We start from the raw sequence: 20,105 nt of genomic DNA, 5'->3' as shown, positions 1-20,105 counted from the left end.
TCCAGTCTAAATCACCCTCCGTGGCACTACTTGAGATCCCAACATAGGATGCTGTGGCCACCCCCCTCCCTATCCGCTTGCTGCTGGCCTTCCCAGGGAACAGGAAAAGTTCAAAAGTTGTTTCTTTACAAAAAGCCGAGCTCTTGGCTGCTGTTCCTTTATGGGGCCCTTATCTGAGAGCCGCAGCTTTTGGTGTTCCAGGAATAGCAGGTCCCCAGGGGAAGTGGGGTGTGGAGGCTGAGGCTGCAACGGGAACGGGATGGGGCTGTCATGCCCTAAGGGCATCTGCAGCCTTCCCACCACCTGCATTTCTGCCCTTCAAGGATACCCCATAGTTCAGTTTTGCCTACAGAGGCAAGAGAAAGAATTTTGTTTGTGTACAAATAGGACCATCCCTGGAGAGGTGAGCCTGGGGAAGTGCTGGGAGAGATGAAGATGGAGAGGTAGATGGAGTCCACAGCCCCAGTGGGATGATCCTGAGGTTCTTTGCACCTGTTCAATGTCCTCCAACCGCTAGGAGCACAATAAAGTAGGTGTAAATGCTCAGCAGCCTGCATGCACAGATCCTGCACAGGAGCTGTACAATAGCATGCATAGCTTCTTGCATGTGTGAATGCATGGCTTCTTGCATGCATAGGTCATGCATGCACAGCTCCTGTAGGCGCTGTTGCTGCATGCACAGCTCCTACATGCACAAATCCTGTGTGCACAGGTCTGACAAGCAGAGAAACTGTATGAAAGATTCTGCATACACAGGCATTGCACGCATAGTTCCGACACATCCTGCATGCACAGGAGCTACATGCACAAGTCCTATATGCAGAGATCCTTTGTGTGTATGTCCAACACATGCAAGAACTGTGTGCACAGATCCTGCATGCAAATATCCTGCATGTGCAGGGACGCTGCATGCAGAGATTCTGCATGCATGCATCCTGCATGCAGCAATTATCCATGCACACCTTACTGGAACAAGCTTCCAAAAGGAGCAAGCCCCAACCATCCTGGGAACTGCAGCTGCCCCTCACCTGCCCTTTGGCTTTACAGGGGGAATAACTTCTCTCTTCCTGCACTGACCCAGCTGGAAACCCAGCAGCACTGGGAAAAAGCTGCAAGTGGCAGGATGAGGCAGCAGGAGAGGGAGAAGAGGACTAAGCTCACAGGGAGCGGTGTTTTGTGTCTCTCTGGACGCTGGGTTGTGCTCCTACACTACGCACACCCTGCAGTTCCCCATTCCCTACACTTTCTCTTTGGCACCAGCCTTAAAACCTTCTGCTGCCTCCCTGCAGCTGTATTCTCTGGGGCTTTTCTCCGTCTTTCCCCTGCACCTGAGCACCCTATCACTCCTCCCACCACCCGACACATCAAACATTTCCAATGCTCTTTTTTTTTATTTTTGAGCTGTGGGGGCTCAAACTCCTGCATTCCAAGGGCGACGAGCACCACACTACTGGATGTTAAACCCCTCCATAGGCTGACTGCGAGGGATTTGCCCTTTCCCAGCTCAGAGCATGGCAAGGGGCCATGGCAAGCCATAGGGATGCCCCAGCCCCACGCTCTCTCCATTCTGGAGCCGCTCGCATTCCTTGGCTGGAGTTGAGAGGCGCTGCCGAGCAGTGCAGATCCGGTTCCCACACTGGCAGGGACCTAAAACCAACATCCCTGAGTGAGGTAATGGCACTTGTGTCAATAAACCTGTCCCGACAGCTGGGGCATGACCTCACTTGGAGCCTCGGTGTCTTGGGGATTGTCCTGTTGTCCCCAGCCTGGAGGTGGAAGATAGATTTTGGGAGGTCGCACAGTGGCTTCTGTGTTCCCAGCACGCTCCAAATCTACTCACTGGGCACATCCCAGCTTGGGAATGTGATGGAGGAGTCTGTGACCTCTCTGCGAGGTTCCCATAGGGTTGTGTGGCTCAGCTGGAGCTGATCACCATTTCCAGGTCACCTCCAGCACTGTCACCTCCTACTCCATCTAATGGATTGAGATGAGGAACAGGGCACCCAAGCAGCCAACAAAAAGGCAGCTGCAGATTTTTTTTTACAGTAAGAGCAGTGAAGCACTGGAACAGGTTGCTCAGAGATATGGCAGATGTCCCATCCCTGGAGATATTCAGGGTCAGGCTGGATGAGGCTCTGAGCAGCCTGATCAAGCTGTAGGTATCCCTGTTCATTGCAGAGGATTTGGACAAGATGATCCTTAAGGATCACTTCCAATTCAAACAATTCTATGACACGAGCTGAACACTGGAAATATCACCTATGTAAAACAAGGCATGGAGCTAATGAGTCTCATTAGGAAACACACTAAGATCCTGCTGTCATGAAAGAAACAAGAAAGGGTAACAGGGAGTGTGGAGCAACCTGGACCAAAATGTTCAGCACCAGAAAAGCATCACCTGAAGAGGAAGGATGCTGGGAAGCAACCAAGCCATAAAAGACTTTCTGCTCAACTGCATGTACCAACTGTGTATCTGCTCCCCAGGGCAGAGGGCACGGCTCTGAGCTGCTGGAGCTCAAGGAGCATTTGGACAGTGCCTTCCAACATAGGGTTTGGATTTTGGGTGCTGCTGTGTGGAGCCAAGAATTGGACTCAGTGGTCAGTGTGGGTCTCTTCCAACTTGGAACATTCTATGATTCTACGATTATTTTGAGTTATTTCTGAATTCATTGCATCTGGAGAAACCACAGTGCAGCGCTGTGATTCCCAGCCTTCTGCCAGGGTCCCTCCTTTCCCCACTGCTGATGCCACAGGGGCACAGGGGAGGTCTGCAATGCCACCTTTGCTGCCAGGTGTGACATGGGCACATCCCCTAGCCCTGCATTGCCCTCACTTTGCCCAGCTCCTCATGGAGCCGAGCTTTCAGCACAGTGCACTCCCACTGCTGGCTCAATCTTACAGACCAGGATTTGAGCCATTTCTGGAACACTTCTCCTTATAGTGCACATTTTCCTGTTTTCCCACGGGCTGCAAAATGCAAAGGATTCTTTCACTTTGCTGTCAAGCTTTGGTTACAGATTCGTTTACTGAGCCTACAAAGCAGGGAAGCCAGATAGTGCCATTTCTGATATCTGCTCAGCTTGGGAGGCACAAAACGTAGCAGAGCTCTCATGAATTTGCTGAATGGGAAGTGGACGGGTGGGAGGTGTTTTGACAGCAGAGAAGGATGCTATAGGAGGATGCACTCTTGCAGTTCTTCAGCAGCTGTTTCAAGAGGCAATCAGCATTTAGCACCAGCACCATTTCTGATGGTTATTACACCCAGAGGAACCAAAGGAAAGCAGTGCGGCAGACTTGCTGGCTCACCAGCAAGCACATAGAATGCCAAGCTGTGATGTCCACTAACCCCACAGCTTACTGGTGCATCACCATAGAATCATTATGGTTAGAAAGACTAAGGTCAACCATCAACCCATCCCCCACCATGCCCACTAACCGTGCCCCTCAGTGCCACATCTGCCCTTTTCATGAACACCTCCAGGGACGGTGACTCCACCACCTCCCTGGGCAGCCTGTGCCAATGCCTCAGCACTCCTTCTGAGAAGTCAAGATCTGGCATCTGCTCTTGCTCTTTATCATAAAGCAAAAACTTCAATCTACTCAAAAATGCCATCTAATCATTCCATCTCATCCCATCTATTACAATAAACCTGTTGTTCCCACAAGGATACTTTTGCAGTATTCATCAGAAAAGCCAGCAGTAAATGTGGACAGCCTCCAGGATAAGGAGTCTTGGTGTCTGCTCTCGGATTGGGTTCGCCTTTCCCTCACCTTGGAACTACAGTTAACCACTTGCTGCTCCCACAGAGGGTTTGAAACAAATGAAAAGGAGCTTTTTGATTATCTTTGTATTTTCTGAGAGCTGATTTAGTATCAAAGAACCAATCAAGCCCCAGCATCCTGGCTGCTGTGCTTCCTAGTTGCTCTGCAGCTCAAGCCACCCTCAAATGCTTTGGGGTTTGGGGATGAACTTCAGGCCCCTCTGAAGTCAAAGGCAGAGCTTCCCCATTAGCTCTTGAGCGATGGTTTCACCTTCTAGAACTTCTCATTCTCTTCTCTGAGACTTGACTGATTGAGTTCCTCCCCTTGAACAAGACACGGACATCTGCTTTGGTCACGTCTCCCACTGAGAGATACTGCTGGGTGTAGGCTTGCATTTACCATTTTACATCCCCAAAGTGTTTGCATATTTTGAAGCAATTAGTGTCATCTCTGTAGGCTCACATGCTTAGAGAGCTGCAGGTTATAAGCTGATCTCTGTCAGCAGCCCCAGCTGCTTGCCCTGCAGAAGAAAACAAATGGAACCCATACTTACACAAGTTTTTGCTTCTCTCAGATTTATGATGGGCCACATCTCTTGTATCTGGTCTTCACAAATCACCTGGAAAGACAGAAGAAAAGCAACCGTCAGATCGCTGCTGTAGGCTGAAGGACAGTCCACCATTGAGACAACCGCAAGACAACTCAACCAAAGCTCTGATCTGCTTTATCAAAATAAGTCAGGCCCTCTATTCCTCCACTCAACCATTTCTGTGTGATACGAGTTCTCCTGGGTAACTCAAAGGGTTGCCTGGAGTATATTTGCTAATATGCTTCCCAAAGCAGGTTTAGCATTTGCAGTACAAACCGGGAATTAGCATGGACAGGAGGAAGATCCATGCATGTGAGCCATGACGCAGTTCCACCTTACAAATAATGAACATTTAAAGAACAAGACCCCTTTCCCTCCCCCCTGGCACTGGAATCTTTCATTATCCTGGCTTGCATTTTTAGGCTCCCCTGCCCTTCCCAAACCATTGCTTGGGAACCCATTTTCTGCTTTTATTTTCTATGTGGGATTTATGCTGAACTGTAGTCTTTGCTCTCTCATCATGTCCAAGTCCACCCCAAGGCAAATCCTGCCCTCCATTACACTTCTCTTCCCAAATTTCTGTTCTCCCCTATTCAGCACCCAGAGCTCCTTTCACCTCCACCTTCCATGTTTCTGGAAAGCTATGTGAAAGAAGGCTTTATCCATTCTTATTTTGCTACTTTCTATTTCCTAAGACAGATCTCTCTCTGAAATAGGCACATACAGTGAGATAAGCTGCAGTTTTACATCTGCATGCAATTCCAGCTAAAAATTAGTGTAATTTGGGGATAAAATGCAGCTCCCTGCTATGAGATTCCACCCAGAAAAGACTATTTGCACAGATGTGCCTTGCCAGCGCTCTCCAGGGAACAGCCTGATCATGCTCCCAACTCAACAGAGGCCATTCAGGAAGACTCAGTGCCCTTTTTAGCTTTGTTTTGGACATTAGGAAGTGCCCACCTTTCCGTAGGTCACATTACCTCATTTTGGAGAGACACATTCAGGTGTGGCTGGTCAGGCCTCTTGCTCTCCATCTGGTCTCCAAGGGTTGGTGCCTGTGGTGGTGCACTGGTGGGGCTCTGAGCAGTAGCTCCAGGTTTGTGTGTCACAGATCTGTCTCCTTGGCTTGTGTATGCTGGGTCTCCAATATACAGGGGAAAAAAAAAAAAGCAGACAGTCAATGAGACAGTAGAAAGGATACAGCTGACACAGCTCCATTGGTGAGATGCTGAACCCAGCTAACAGAGTTCAGTCTGTGGTGCTCTTGATTGCTACAGCATCTTACGATTTCTTCTGCAATGGGAACAGTGCATGGAAAACAGCAGCCTCTGACTTCCATGATCTGTTTAAGGATTTGCATCCTTCTTTTCTTAACTGATCCTTAAATAGTGACAAAGAGAATTAAAATGCTACATCCTGTTTACAGCCTCTCTGTTTTTGGGAGTCCTGCCTTTATTACAGCAAAGGTGTACACTTTTCTCCTTGCACACCTTCTGTAGGCTCTGAGAGTGGATTAATTTCAAAAATGTGTATTTATGATGCATTCTCCCACCTGATAGTGGAATGCAAAATTTCTTAATCTTTTCATGCTCACTGAGGCCAAATTTGAATCAATATAATTTCATAGTTCACCCTATAATGCAGAACCATTCTATGGAGCCTGAGAGGAAAGAATCAAAGAATCATGGAATCATAGAGTCATTAAGGTTGGAAAGACCAGTAAGGTCATGAAGACCAACCATCAACCCATCATGCTCACTAACCCATGCCTCTCAGTACCACATCTTCATGTTTCCCGAGCACCTCCATGGACAGTGACTCCATCACCTCCTTGGGCAGCCTGTGCCAATGCCCCACCACTCTTTCTGAGAATAAATTTTTCCTCATACCCAACCTGAGGTATTCTGTACGAAGACAGTCATTTCACCTATCCTAGCTGCTAAAACTCTTGAAACATGGCTTGGAAGTCAAAGAAGAAGGTGTTGCTTTGAGGCTATGACCCATTTGGTGATGTTGGCAACAAGGAGGATCTGGAGGGCTGAGGGAGATGGGTTTTTTTGAGTGGCAGGTAACTGGAAACTGGGTCAACTATATGTTCTCCAGAGGAGGATAATGAAGGGTTTCAGTGCCATCACAAGCTTCCATGTGCAGCCAGATGAGCTCAACTCACAATCCCACCGAAGTCTGAAAGCTTCACACTCCCACAGTGGGATTTCCTCCCCGTAAATGCTGCAGGACAAAATACCAAAGGGATGTTTGAAGTGTGCCTTGCCAAGACACTTGTGGACTAACATAACTCCATAAAGCTCTGGAGGTATAGAAAAAGCATACCAGTGGTGTTCAGCTGGATCCGAAACACCACATGGACGCTATTACAAAGTCAGCAGCCAAAACCCCCGCAGCAGCGATAAAAATCCTACCAACTGCTTGGAGTTCTTAGAGGTTACGGACTCAGAGTTTAACCACAAAATCTCCTAAGTCATCTAAAGCTTATTTTCTGTGCATGCCCACCGAGCTGTCAGCTGTATTAGGGATCTTTCGTGTTCAGCATTTGGGGTGCTGTCAACTCTACAATGTCACACTACTTCTGAACCCATCGCTCCCTTTTGCAGTCATTGGAGATCGAGTCACTGCAGTCCATCTGAAAGCGTTTCATCAGATGACCCTTGCCTTGAATTTTGCTGACTCAGTCTCTACTGATGGCAACAGGGACATAAACAACTGGTGGTCATGGAAACAGCTACGCTGGACAGTCCTAAAATTGGACAAGGCGTTAGTAACCCATAATGACAGGGGGGTGGATGGAGTACCCAAAGGAAAAGACCACCAAAGGGCTCCCCAACCCAAGAAATCACTGTTTTAATCTTCTGATACCTGCTTTAGGAGTTGTCACGGTGGTTGTGACTGTGGCCTTATTTGTGGTGCCAGATGGTGAAGACAGAGATGTTTTACTGCTGGTAGAGGACACGGATCCACTATGAGGGGTAAATTCACTTTTCTGGACTGGAGAAGTGGAAGAAGGGTGATGCTGGTTGGTAGCAGATGTAGTAGAAGGGACACTGTGGTCCTTGACTACAAGGCTGCTTGCTGAGACTCCAGAGCTTGACACAGTGCTATTCAACTGGTCCAAAGCAGGGCTTCCACTGCCTGCTATGTGTGGAGATGCTGAGACAGCAGGCGCTAAGCCTACTGGGGTGGATGAAAGGCTGGTCACTTGAGTGGAATTAGGACTTGCACTGGGTTTGGTGAGTAAGCTTCTTGAGTTGTCTGAAGGGCTCGTCTTCTGCTGTGTAGCACTGGAGATGGCAGCAGAGGCGGTTGTTGGGGCTGTGGAGCTGGCTGAAGAGCCGACCTGCTGAGATGCACTGGTTGATGCCACTGAGACAGGTGATGGGTCATCTGGTCTGTCTATGGTCTTGGTGGTTTGAGCTGAGCTGTGTGTCGATGCAGGAGTGGGTGGTGTGTTTTCCTGTGGGCTTGCAGTGCTGATCCTCTGGGTGGCGGTGGTTGGTGATGGTGGGATGGATGGTGCTGAAGAGCCATGTGGTTTGCTTGTGGCTGTCCCTTGAGCTGTGGTGGAGGACATTGCAGTGGTGGTAAATATGATTTCTGGTTTGCTTGCAGAGCTGCTCTCTTGCACCATGCTGGCGGTGACTACAGCAGTGGAGATCTGCTTCCTTTCTTCTGGGCTCACTGTGGTCATTTGTGTAGCAGAACCATTATCTTCAGAGCTGACACCTAGGCAAAAGCAGAAAGGCCAAGATGATAAACTTTGAATTAGGGACATTTCCCTTGGTTTCCACCCAAAACAGGTATTTTATATATCTGTGATTCTATGATTAGCAGAAACAAATGCTGATCAGAACCCACAGGTCATTAACTCAGTGCTTGTCTCGTGCCTTCTAAATTCTCGCTGAGTGCCACATTCTGATATCAATGCATCCAGTGGAAAACAGAGCAGAGGATGAGAAGGAAGAACTAGGAGATCCATGGAAAGCATATTTATTGTACTTGTTCTGAAAGAGTGAGTCAACACTAGGTAGATCTTGCAGTTGAACACAAAATGAATTTACTTGGAAAACAGCATAATTTTAATTTCAAGGATGTTCTCATCAGCTGTCCATTGCAAATATATCACCAAATTACAACTACTTGTTTGCTCAGCTTATTGGTTTTTTTACTGTTATAAAAAGCCTCAGTAACTCACATTTGTACATCCTGAAACATCACATAAAAATGCTACTTTCGTCATTACCTCATACTCTTTGAGGAAAGCTATGAAGAGCTTTTCTGAGAGCTGACATTACCTTGGTGGGTACAAAACTTGTTCTCTGTGCAAAGAGGGCTGTCCATGACACAGAATGAGATCTGCAGTTAATTTCTGAAGAGTAATGTAAATTCTAAAATTATGAAGGCGTTTCTGAGGGGCACACCCTGAAGGACAGCTTGCCTAACAGAAGACAAGTCTCCAACAGCAGCAACATCCTGCAACACTGAAACGTGGTATATTCACTATGAGACTGGATATAAAATTCAGGTCTGTTTTGCTGTTTGTAATCACAGCAGGAGCTCCATCAATTGCCACAGAGATAATCTTCCCCCATTGCACATGGAGCTGCCATTTCTGGGCACCCGCTCAATTTCACCCCAGGAAAGTCTCGACCAATTTTCCACCTTTCAGAAAATGCAGATTCCACTGAGTCACTTCATCAGTGCATCTGTCTGCAGTAAAAAGAAACCAACTGATTCTGGGGCGTTTCTTCCATTTGACAACAGTACAAAAGAGGGCTATTTTTTTCCCCCATGCCCCTCCTTGTATATTGTTCCCAACTGCCCAAAGCAGGAAACTTGCAAGGTTGGATGCTGCTCTCCAGAGACCTGCTTCGTTTCTCTGTGTTGGCATGTTGATAAGACATCTTCTCTTCCGTGGCCTGTTTATTGGCACTGGTTATGTGTCCGAGATCTGGTGGAAGCTCAAGTTTTTGAGATTCATACCACTGGGAAAATCTAATCTGAACGCACCCTGCCAAGCCAAGCCACCAGGAGCAGCCATTCTGAAAACACCTTTACGATTTAAGCTGAGCAAACCAGCAGTGTCAATTATCTTAGGAAAACCTGGGCTTGTAAGGAAACATTCCCACCACATTTGCAGGTAAAAAGCATTTACAGAGAGAAGTCATATTCCTTATTAGACTGACTATCATCTTCAGGAGAAAAAGAGCAAAGGAAGCAAAACACCACTGCTGGTTGGGGATTTTGAAAACATTATTCTCAGAAGGAATGGTGAAGCATTGGAAAAGGCTGATGAGAGTCACTCCATGTCATGGAGTCACCATCCCTGGAGGTGCTCAAGAGGTGTGGAGATGTGGCACTGAGGGACATGGTTAGTGTGCATGGTGGGAATGGGTTAATAGTCAGATTAGATGATCTTAGAGATCTTTTCCAACCCTTATAATTCTATGATTCTAAGCTGGAGATCAGGCAGAAAATGAATCTATCCCATAAATAAGGCTGTAAGAGGCTTTGATGACAAAGGGAAAAAAACACCCACACTCTAAAGATAAAATATAAAAGAGCAGTAAATAAAGAAAGGGTTGGAAGGAAGGTGGAGGAGATCTCCCACTAGCGCTACTTCCTTTTCATACCCATCCCTGTCCCAGAAGCAAATAGATGCTGGAAATCCCTTTGTGAAAGATCTCCCACTCCAAACTTGGCCTGAGAGTACCATTTCCATACTAACCTCCACACTAGCTCATCTGGGCTGCTGCCATATCTTCCACAGCTACAGATGAGTGAGACCCTCCTTCCACGGAGGATCCACGCTCATATTATCATAGAACCACAGAATCACTAAGATTGGAAAAGACCACTAAGATCATGTAGTCCAACCAACATTGCCCACTAACCGCATCCCCCAGTGCCACATCTGCCCTTTCCTTGAACACCTCCAGGGATGGGGACTCCACCACCTCCCAGGCAGCCTCTGCCAGTGCCCAACCACTCTTTCAGAGAAGATAATATTCAGCTTGAACCTCCCCTGAAACACCCCCACATCTGTCCTACAGATTTTTGGGTCTTCATCTGTCAGTGAAATTTACCTTTGCTCTCCTGTTGCATTAAATTAATTTGTTTTCTCACTGCAGTTACATATGGTGCCAGATGCTGCTGTGGTTCTTGGGCTGCAGAGCATTCTGCAGTTTTATTGCCCAGGGCTTAATACCTGCTGTTTGTCCAGGGACTCTGCTTCAAGTCCTTCAGAAGCCTAGCAAATATTAATCTCCAAGTAGAAATAAATACACAACAGGCAGCAAGAGCATGCAAGTCCACGAGGCACAGTTTTCCTTCCACATGCCTTGTATTCCTTTCAGACTTCTAAGCACTATTTCTTATCTCTTCCTCCTCACTCGTTCCAAATTTCTGTGTTGGACCTGGGGGTAATAAGTGGTAATAAGCCCATTTTCCTGAGCTAGTGGCCAGTGCTGCCTGATGACTCTGCAGAAAATCCTCAGCAGAAGAAATGAATAGGATTTGATTGAAATGTAAGAGAGAAAACCCCTGCAACCACGGGCTGACAGCAACAAAAGGCAGACAGGACGGGATTATGCTCAGCACCCCTTCAGCATGAAGATTGGTCACAAAAGATACAGTATGTCCTTCTGTGGAAAAAGAAGGATCCTTTCACGCCATGAGCCCCAGAGATAAAAGGATTTAATGCATGCTAAGAGAGAGAAAGAGAATGGAGGAGAAGTTCTCTGAGCTAGCACACCCCTGAACAGCATGGGATCCCACCCAGCAGCCTGGAGGAAAGTTCACTTGAGTTTCAGCCGGGGTCCTTCACCTTTGTTGTAAAGAAGGCAGAAGGAATCCTATCTGCCCATGACTTTCCTGGCTGCATTTTGATGGGGGAAAGATGATTATTTGATTTCACTTTTTTGGACCATCATCAATTCTTCATTTTAAGGAAAACTAGCAAAGCACAGCAGCTATGAGGTTGCATCTCTCCTCTTCTAAATGCCTCTGAAAAAAAAAACACCACAAAACCTTGCATTTCTGTGCTGGGCAATAGAAATCTACCTGATGTCTCCCCACTGGAGAAAAGTGCAAGCAATGTGCATGGTGGCCAAATGGCCTAGAGGAAATGAATACACTGTGAAAACATGATTTCATTTCCGGATATGCATCCCATGACTGTGTTGGTGATATGGTGTATTCATGACGGGGACAGCCCTGGAGGGAAGAGAACTTTCTGTTATTGCCAGCTGTGAAGCTCAGCTTGCTTGTCCCCAAGGGAGGCTGGAATCAGACCCCTGAATGCTTCTGGATGGTGTTGCTGTTGGAATGCTTGGTTAAGATGTGAAAAATCACTTAAAATATGAAGGGAAAAGTATGGTGGCTTTTGCCAATGCAACTCACTGCATGATCAATTGAGGGTGACAATTTTCATCTGTCGGAAACCATCACCAACCATGCCACAAAGTGATGCATAAGTGATCAGAACCATGTCACAGAAGATGGTATTTTTGCAAGGTGGGGAAAATCACAGAATCATAGCATCAAGGTTAGAAAAGACTTCCAAGATCATCAAGTCCAACCCATCATCCCCATGCCCACAAACCACATCCCTCAGTGCCACATCTGCCCCTTGCTTGAACACCCCCAGGGACGGTGACTCCACCACCTCCCTGGGCAGCCTTGCCAATACCTCACCACTCTTTCTGAGAAGAGCATTTTCCTCATATCCAAACTGAAGAAGCATGGAGGGAAGCAGCTTGTTTGGAAAGGCCACGAGTTGGAGCACAAAACAAAAAAGGAAACACATCCGTGCAAAACGCAAAGTGAAAGGACATGTCCTGTCCATCCAAAGCCACCACCTCTCCATGCAGCTCCTCTGGTTCATTTAATTCCCTTCGCAAGAGCTTCCCGCTTCCTATTTCAGGAACACCTCCCCCGCCTTGAACACCTTTTTGAAATGGCTCAGATTGGCTAAAAATCTATTAATAGTGAGAAAAGGAAGCCCGAAAGAATAACTTAGGAAATGGTGGGTGACACACCCCATGCCGGTGGGCTGAGCCCAGCTCAAAGCCTCGCTCCAGCCGGCTCCTGCTCCTCCCAAGGCGGGATGAGAAAGCTGCAGAGACCCACAATGGGGGAAGGGGAGGGGATATGAGCCAGGTTTTAGGAAGTTCCTATTTCCCTCTCCTTTTGCAGCTTTTTCAGATAAAATAGGGGCAACAGGTTGTGCCTGTCAAAGGGAGAGCTGGGGCTGAGGCTACAGGAGCGGTCATTGCCAGGGGACTGCATGGACCAAAGCCAGTGAGGATGCTCCTGATCAAGAGGGTTTTATCCCTGAAAAAATGCAGCCCTGTCTGAGCAGGAACAGCACACAGTCACTGCAGTGGACAGGAAATTTGTCACCTCCTTTTAAAACTGTGAGGGTGACCAGATTGGCAGAGTATCACAGTGTAGTTATTTATCCTGGAATTCAGCTGGGCTACCAGAGCCAGTGGTCATTTCGCTGGGATTTTTAATTTTGCTTGTTTAATGGCTCTTGGGCTCTTTAACTCTTTGTTTAGGGCAAGATGGGATCCAAACAGCATCACCCTTCCAAACTGCCAGCTGGGATTTTGGTGAGGGATACAGTAAGGATGCTGTTAGAGTTCGCATCACTTTACTCCTGGCAAAGGTATACCTTCAACATCATGAGATATCATGGAGATATTCAAGACCCATCTGGACACTCTCCTGTATGACCCACTGTAGGGAGCCTGTTTTGGTACGGGGACTGGACTTGATGATCCTCAGAAGTCCCTTGCAGCCCTTGCAACTCTGTGATTCTGTCATCAGAACAACAGACCTTCTTGAAGCTGGCACTGCCTGCCCGCTTTGCTGCTGATCTCACCATCAACACTGCAAAATGTTTTCAGCCAGGCCAAAGAGCAACTTGGCTTCCCAGGTGAGAAGATGAGGAAAGGTCCAAAAGCTGCTGCCAGAGCACTTTCAGACACTCATCTGTCAATCCAATTTGCTGATACATGGCTTTTTATCTTCTCCAAAATCCTGCCAGAAGAAAAATGGCTGCAGAACGTTCTTGACAGCATTGCATTTCAAAATATTAAAGACGAGACCTGATGGTTGAGTCTAATCAGCACTGCAGCATTGCTCAGGAAAGAAATGAGCATTGCTGGACTCTGGTTTAAAACCACCAGGCTTGTTTTCAGCAGGGAACCTCCTTGACTCTGCTGTGGGGAGGCTTTATTGATACGACCCTGCAATTTGGTGCAAATTAGCTCTTACATGTGAGTGACCACGAAATCAAGGCAATAATACTGACAAACCACCTTGGTTTTGGCCAAGAAATCCACCTGTGCCCTGAGGCATCTTTAGTGCCAGGATTGTGACACAGGCCCCTGAAATGCAGGTTCTGATGAACTGGCATTTTCTGATGAGAAATATGCCTCATTAACAAATTCCCCATCAGCTCTTTCTGTAAGTATTTCAGCCAGCTCAGCTTGTCTGCTGTTTCATTTGGAAGCATGACAAATATTAAAGATCATTCAAAGGCATGTCTCCCTGTTGGACACACTGCTCTTCCCCTGCAATCCCAGCCTCTCTCCTCTTCACTCCCTTGGCCTCTCTAAACACTGCATTTTGGGAGGCAGAAACGCATTCCTTTGCCACGCTAATTAATGACTGCGGACTGGTGGAGCAGAAGGATCTCAGCACTTCACAATCCTGTTTTCTCAAAAACATTCTCATTAAGTTCTCCTTCACATCACAATTGGTCCTCTCCTGAGTTTCCCTTTGAGGACTGGGTATTGTTGTGAAATTGGGATCAGACAGTGGCATCTTCCACCCAAGAGGATCCAACTGATCCATTCCAGGTAGTGCCATCAGTATGGTCACCTCCAGACACAGGCAACAGGGAGGACCAAGCTCCAGTTCAGCATGTCACGAATACACACGGCACATTTTATTTAGGAGTATGTCTTTGAATATCCAATTTAGGCCATGTGTCTCTACGACTCTTCTCACGGACAGGCTGTAGCTATCTAGGAAGTGAAGAGGAAAAAACAATCAAAAGCAGACAGGAAGACTACTGTGGAAAATGAAAAGCCTTCACACAAGGTTGCCAAGGAGGCAAACAGATACACAGACACACTCTACTCCCTGACATTATCACTGAGCTTGGAAACATCCTCTTTCCACTGGGGTTGCTGGGATTTGGAAGAGGATCTGCTCCATCTCCACACCTTTCCCGGGCTGCAAAACGAAATGGGGGCCCTTTGCAGCCCATGCAGAAATGCCTCATTGCTCAGGAAGCTGTAGTGGAGCTCCTGGAGCGGAAACACCGGGAGCAGAAGCCAAAAAAGCTGCGTGTCTCAGCCCAGGCGGATGCTCTGAAGCTCAGAGCCGTGTTCCTGCCCTTCTCATACCTCCTCTGTGCCATCAGAGTGGAGTCATCCTGTGATGGCCTTGTTTCTTTGAAGCAAGATTTGTGGCAGTGAGATGACCTCCTGTATCAAAGGAGCATCAGTCTCTTTCATGCAGAGCTCCACAGGAGAGTTTTCCACCTGCAGCCAGTGGCTGAAGGACATAAAGCCTGGTATATTTAGCTCTCTATTTCTGCAGAAGTCACCCAGGGCCTTTGGAAGAAACTCAAGGTTTACACTGAGTAATGGGATACAACAGTTGCTCTGCAGCAGGGTAGAACCCAGCTACCTTTAGCCCTGAACAGTGGCCATGAATCAAAATGACATTGAAAATAACAAAAATGCCATAAGATCACATAACCTTGTTATACAGAAAACATTTGGGATTCTTCTTGTGTAGTTTCTGAGCTTTAAGTCTCTAAGAAGCCCTTTCAGCTCTGGGTGGCCTCCCTACCCACAACAGGTTTGTAACCAGTTGATCTTTTAGGTGCCTTACAACCTAAGCAACTGGGTTTCCATTCTTTTGATTCTTTTGATTCCGTAAGTGCTAAAAAGTCTAATTATTGAAAAAAACCACAAACAAGATTAAAAGCCTAAACTTGTCTCAATTTGGATAGGCATTTGAGGTGTGCAGGGAGGACCAAGAGCCTGGATAAGACTACTAGGTTGGCAATGCTGACTTGACTCCTCTAGAAGAACACCCAACATCACAACTCTTTACAGTGAGGATTGAAGGCTGTGTGAGGATGGCAAGGGGACATTTTTATTCTTTGAAATAGAGAAGTTGATCCTCTCTGTGCTTTCTATCCCAGAAAACTGAATCATCCCTGCCTTGTTTTTCGTGGAAGACTACTACAGACAACTTCAGAGGGAGCCAGGACATGAACCAGTGAGATGGGAACTGATTTTCATTCAGCCTGATGGCTCATCTACACCAAAGTACTCAGGAAAATTAATCTAAAATTAAAAGAAGGCATGATTTCAGAGTGGATTAATCAAAGTGCACACAACCCACCAGGTGGCCACTCTTGTTCAGCTTTAAATCAACCTTCATTCCATTTAGCCAAAATGAAGTAGGTTAAATCAAATTAAAGTCTCCTTAGCCCTGAATGCCAAAATGCAGTTGGGGGGAAGGGAAGATGCAGTTTAAGAATGCTAATTTAGTAGAGATCTGGTGATGGTTTCCACAGAAGCAAGCCCCCAAACGTAATATTTGGCACTAATACCAACCAAACATCAGGGATGGGATGCACCTTCCTCTCCTGCTTCAATGTCAGCAGAGGTGGGTTTTCTTACCCTACTCATCGTCTTGCCTTCCTCTCCAGCTGGCTGGACTCATATTTGGGTTCATATTGAGCAAGATGAGTTAGGACTTGGCCCCACTATCCCGCTATCTGAAACTGTGCCAGCTGGCCAGCACTACTGAAGTGTTTTCTCAGGTAATGTCACTCAGGTGCCATGCATTGGCTATGTGTCTGGATTTGCTCAATGAGAGATGGAGGCCATGATGGTCTCCCAAAGTGATGAATGCTGCAGAAGTGAGAATATCAGCCTCTAGGAGAGGCTGGAGGCCCAGCACAGAGGAGGTCTGATCTGCAACCTTAAGGATGAGAACAGTGAAACTAGAGGAACAAGGAAATCTCACCACAAGCAGCCCCAATGTAAAGGAAATAAAGAGTATGTGGGTGATGGAGAGGTCAGTTTGTGCTGGCACATGGCACCACTGCAGCATCGCAAAGTGCTGTCTGCACTTCTATGCACCTCCCTTTCCCCTCCTCTCTAAGATTTACAGCAAGAATCCCCCTCCCAGGACAGCCTCTACTCCCTCCTAGTGGCTTCAAGCCTCTGGCAGAGCCTTGCTCAGGGCAGGACATGGAGGATGCTTGCTCACCCTGAGGGTGAAAATGGCCAGCGGAAGAGTGATGGGAGGCTGTGATAAGACCCACAGCCTCGCCCTTCTTTGTGTGCCCAGTGTTTCTGGTGAGTCATGCCATCAGCCCAAATTTATGCCCTCAGCTCTGCTGTGCTCCAACCAGCTTTATTTTTAACCTTTTCAGGGTCAACATGCAACACCCACCACCAAGCCAGGATGGACCCAAAGGTGATGACCTGGATCCATCTTTGGTCCATCGAGGCTTGAAGTTGGTAAAGGGTGCTGTGATGTGAAGTAGATGAAGATTATGCCAAGTGACGTAGGCAGCCACCTCCAGGAGGCACCAGTGATATCCTCACAGATCCCAGCTACTCTTGGTAAAAACATGTGATTCCTAGTGAAGCATTAGTTCTTCAATGCTTTCTGCTTTTGCTGCATTTTTTGACTGTGCTGGGGATTGGTTCCTACACAAACACTTCATGGAGTATCTTCAAACCTTCACCCACATTAAGGCTGCCACCGCACAGAATCATAGAATGACTTAGGTTGGAAGGGACCTCAAAGATCACCTAGTTCAACCCATGCCTCAGACCAGGCTGCAGACTGCTAGACCAAGCACTAGGTCAGGATGCCAAGGGTCCCATCCAGCCTGGCTGTGGGTCTCTCCCAGTGCTCTTTGTAGAGGAGCTGAGCTGGACATCAGGATCAGCCCCTCTGCTGTGTTCAATCCTCTCCATGACCTTGGCAAGCCAGGGTTACGGAACCAGCAGCCTGGAGATTTCCTGTTAGCGTCACAAGGAGGGCTCCACATTTCCTTGTGATCCTTTGTGTGTCCGTGCTATTTCAGGTCCCACCTTTTTTCTTCAGCTCCCACCCACAACTCCCTCTGGGTGGGGTCTTCCCGGATCATTTGGAGCTCCATGTATACACACGCATTACGTATGTCCATACATTTGAATAGCTGTGCATGCAAGTGGAGCCTTTGGGCAATGGCTGGACACGACGCCCTTGGCAGGAGGCTTGGGACTATTCTTTAAGTGGGGAGAGCCTAGGAAGGGAAGGACACATCTCACCCTCCCTCCTATTCAAAACTATTTAAAGACTGACTGGTACAGAGTTGCTTTCCCACCAAGTGGGCCCAGAGACGATGTGGCTTTAAAGCTGTGTAATCAGATCAACTTCTATTGTTGGCAAATTCGTAATTGCCTCATTATTTAACTATCCAGAAGCAATTGGTTTTATAGGGTAAAAAGAACATCCATTTCAGCTCCTTTACTTTTACTTTTTTTAATAAGTGTGTTGGGACTCAGTTTCTACTTGAAGAACTTTTGCTCTTCAAACTCAGCAGCTCCTGCTCTCCCCGTCCTTAACATAAAACACATGATCACAGGAATCAGTGATGAAAGATGCGAACAGGGAGAGATGACCTTTTTCAGTACTTTCCTGATGGAGGATTCTTCTGCACAGCATATTTGTTATGCAATTCTCTCTTTGCTGCTGTGGGCAGGAAAGCAGATGAGCCTTAACCATTTCCCCTCCGAGAGGAAGGATGCTCTTCTAAGAATGATGCACTGCTCATCCTTGCTCAGCCATAGCTCTCCAAAATTACCCTGGTGACATATTTAATCTATCCCTCCCACACTTTCCCCATCCCTACACACAAAACCATATGGATTTCATGTGGAGGAGCTGTCTTCACTTACAGGCCAGTCTAACACCTTGCTTACCAGGGCCCCAATCTTGGTTGGGTGCCACAGCAATACAAATAATTAATAATACTAATTCCCATGAGAGTCTATTACATTATAATTCAACTTCCTCCCAAACAATAGCTCCTCTTCCTTGCTTTGTGTGTTCTTCAAAAGAAGCGGCTGCTGTGCTTTAGGGCTGGGACAGCAGTCGAGGTAAACATACACCAAGCACTCCTGCTCAGCTGGGCCTGGGCAGCAAAAAAAGATAAATCTGATTTCAGACAATTGCATTGTGGACAGGAAAAAAAAAAATAAAATTGGGGCTTTAATGGAAATCGTAACCTGGCAGCACCAAACAGTATTTATTCTGAGAAGTCTCTTAGGGCGTTTTTATTTTATTTTATTATTATATCTACAGGATAATCTCACTCAGAATGGCAGTAAGAACAAGAAATGATGACAGCAGAAGTGCCCACTGATCTCAGGCATTCAAAACCTCTTTGTCTATGAAGCAGTGAAGGCTGCAGCCCCTGGTCCCAACACTGCAGTTGAGGGACGCTGAGATTTATGGCGGATGTGCAGATTGCTGGCACAGTGCTTGGACATTTCCCTGTTTATGTGTGGGTACTGTGCCTTTACCACCCAAAAAGTGCATAAAGGGAAAGATGAAAAGATGACTCATAAGCGAGTAGAAATATATCCTTTGTCTGCAGACAGTTCTGGGTTGAAGTTGGTCCGTCCACTGGGTGCATGGGCCAGGCAAATTGTCCTTCGTGGGGCATATGGGACATGGAAGCACCCCAGTGCCATGGATTGAGGTGCAATACCAAACTCAAAAGCAGGGACACCAAAATATTGTGTGTCCAACTAAAGCTGGATGGCAATACAGACTGGCCGTCCTAAAATGGTTTGAGCTGGTTCATGTTGGTGCAGAATGGGCTCTGGATGGAATGTCTTGATGGCCTTAGGTCCTTCTTTAAACATGTATCAGGCTCTGAAGCATATGGTGGCATATCTTTGAGATGGTTTGTCCGTTGCTAGGAAAAGGAATATAGGCTTACACAGCAAGTAGCAATGGTGGAGAAAGAAGGCAGCTCTCACTAATAAGCTGGCCAACTGTCCTGACTTGATGCTTATGAAAAACAATGCACATTCTGGTCAAGACAGAGCCTGCAACAGTTTTAATTAGTCAAATCAAATGTGGTTTTGTCATAGGAGATGAGACACAACCAGGACCAGCCAGCTGGGTTCTTGGCTGCTGAGTGACATTGTCTTTCCAGCCCAGTGACCTCATTGTTATGAGTCAATAGGGGAACAATGTTGTTCTCCCAGCAAGGAGTGGGATTCCTGTGTGGTTAGAGCCAAGCAGAAGAGCATGGGAAGTTGTAGGATGTCACTAGGTCGAGGATTCAGCATTTTGCACACAGTTCAAACAAGCTGTGGCATTACTGTATGCTGAAAAATACAAGTATGGCATGCAACAGGGGTCATATTCAGCTGCTCAAAAACTCAACATCTGTCTCTGGACCAGAAGGTCTAGGTAGTGGGTTTGAGCATGAATAGAATCAGTGGTTAGGAGAAGAAATACTACATGGCATCTTGCAGAAAGGAGAGCTCGCAGTACCCATACTCCTGGGGCTCTGAATGGAAAAAAATCTGCATCTGTGTTAGCTTTGGAGCTCAGGGCTTCAGTGACATCTCCCTGCCACCAAAATCCTTCTCCCTCCTGGCTGCAAAGTGGCATGGCCATGTCTGGCAGT

General features: G+C 47.0%; 1 protein-coding gene across 6 annotated transcripts in view; it reads right to left on the bottom strand.

Annotated features, from left to right (window-relative positions):
* PODXL (podocalyxin like) overlaps positions 1 to 20,105 on the bottom strand; it is a 40,646-nt gene that overhangs the window by 6,961 nt on the left and 13,580 nt on the right. For 4 of the 6 annotated variants that reach the window (XM_048963777.1, XM_048963785.1, XM_048963801.1 and 1 more), the window contains exons 2-4: positions 7,226 to 8,089; positions 5,332 to 5,492; positions 4,316 to 4,381 (exon numbers count right to left, since the gene is read on the bottom strand). In XM_048963777.1, coding sequence (XP_048819734.1) covers positions 4,316 to 4,381; positions 5,332 to 5,492; positions 7,226 to 8,089 — 1,091 coding nt within the window. The remainder of the gene's footprint in view (positions 1 to 4,315; positions 4,382 to 5,331; positions 5,493 to 7,225; positions 8,090 to 20,105) is intronic. The other 2 variants (XM_048963794.1, XM_048963821.1) reach the window with 1 other exon arrangement.

This window comes from Lagopus muta, chromosome 1 (assembly GCF_023343835.1).
Source record: "Lagopus muta isolate bLagMut1 chromosome 1, bLagMut1 primary, whole genome shotgun sequence".
NCBI lineage: Eukaryota > Metazoa > Chordata > Aves > Galliformes > Phasianidae > Lagopus > Lagopus muta.
Note: the sequence above shows the minus strand (reverse complement) of the source record. Positions and strands in the feature narration are given on the sequence as shown.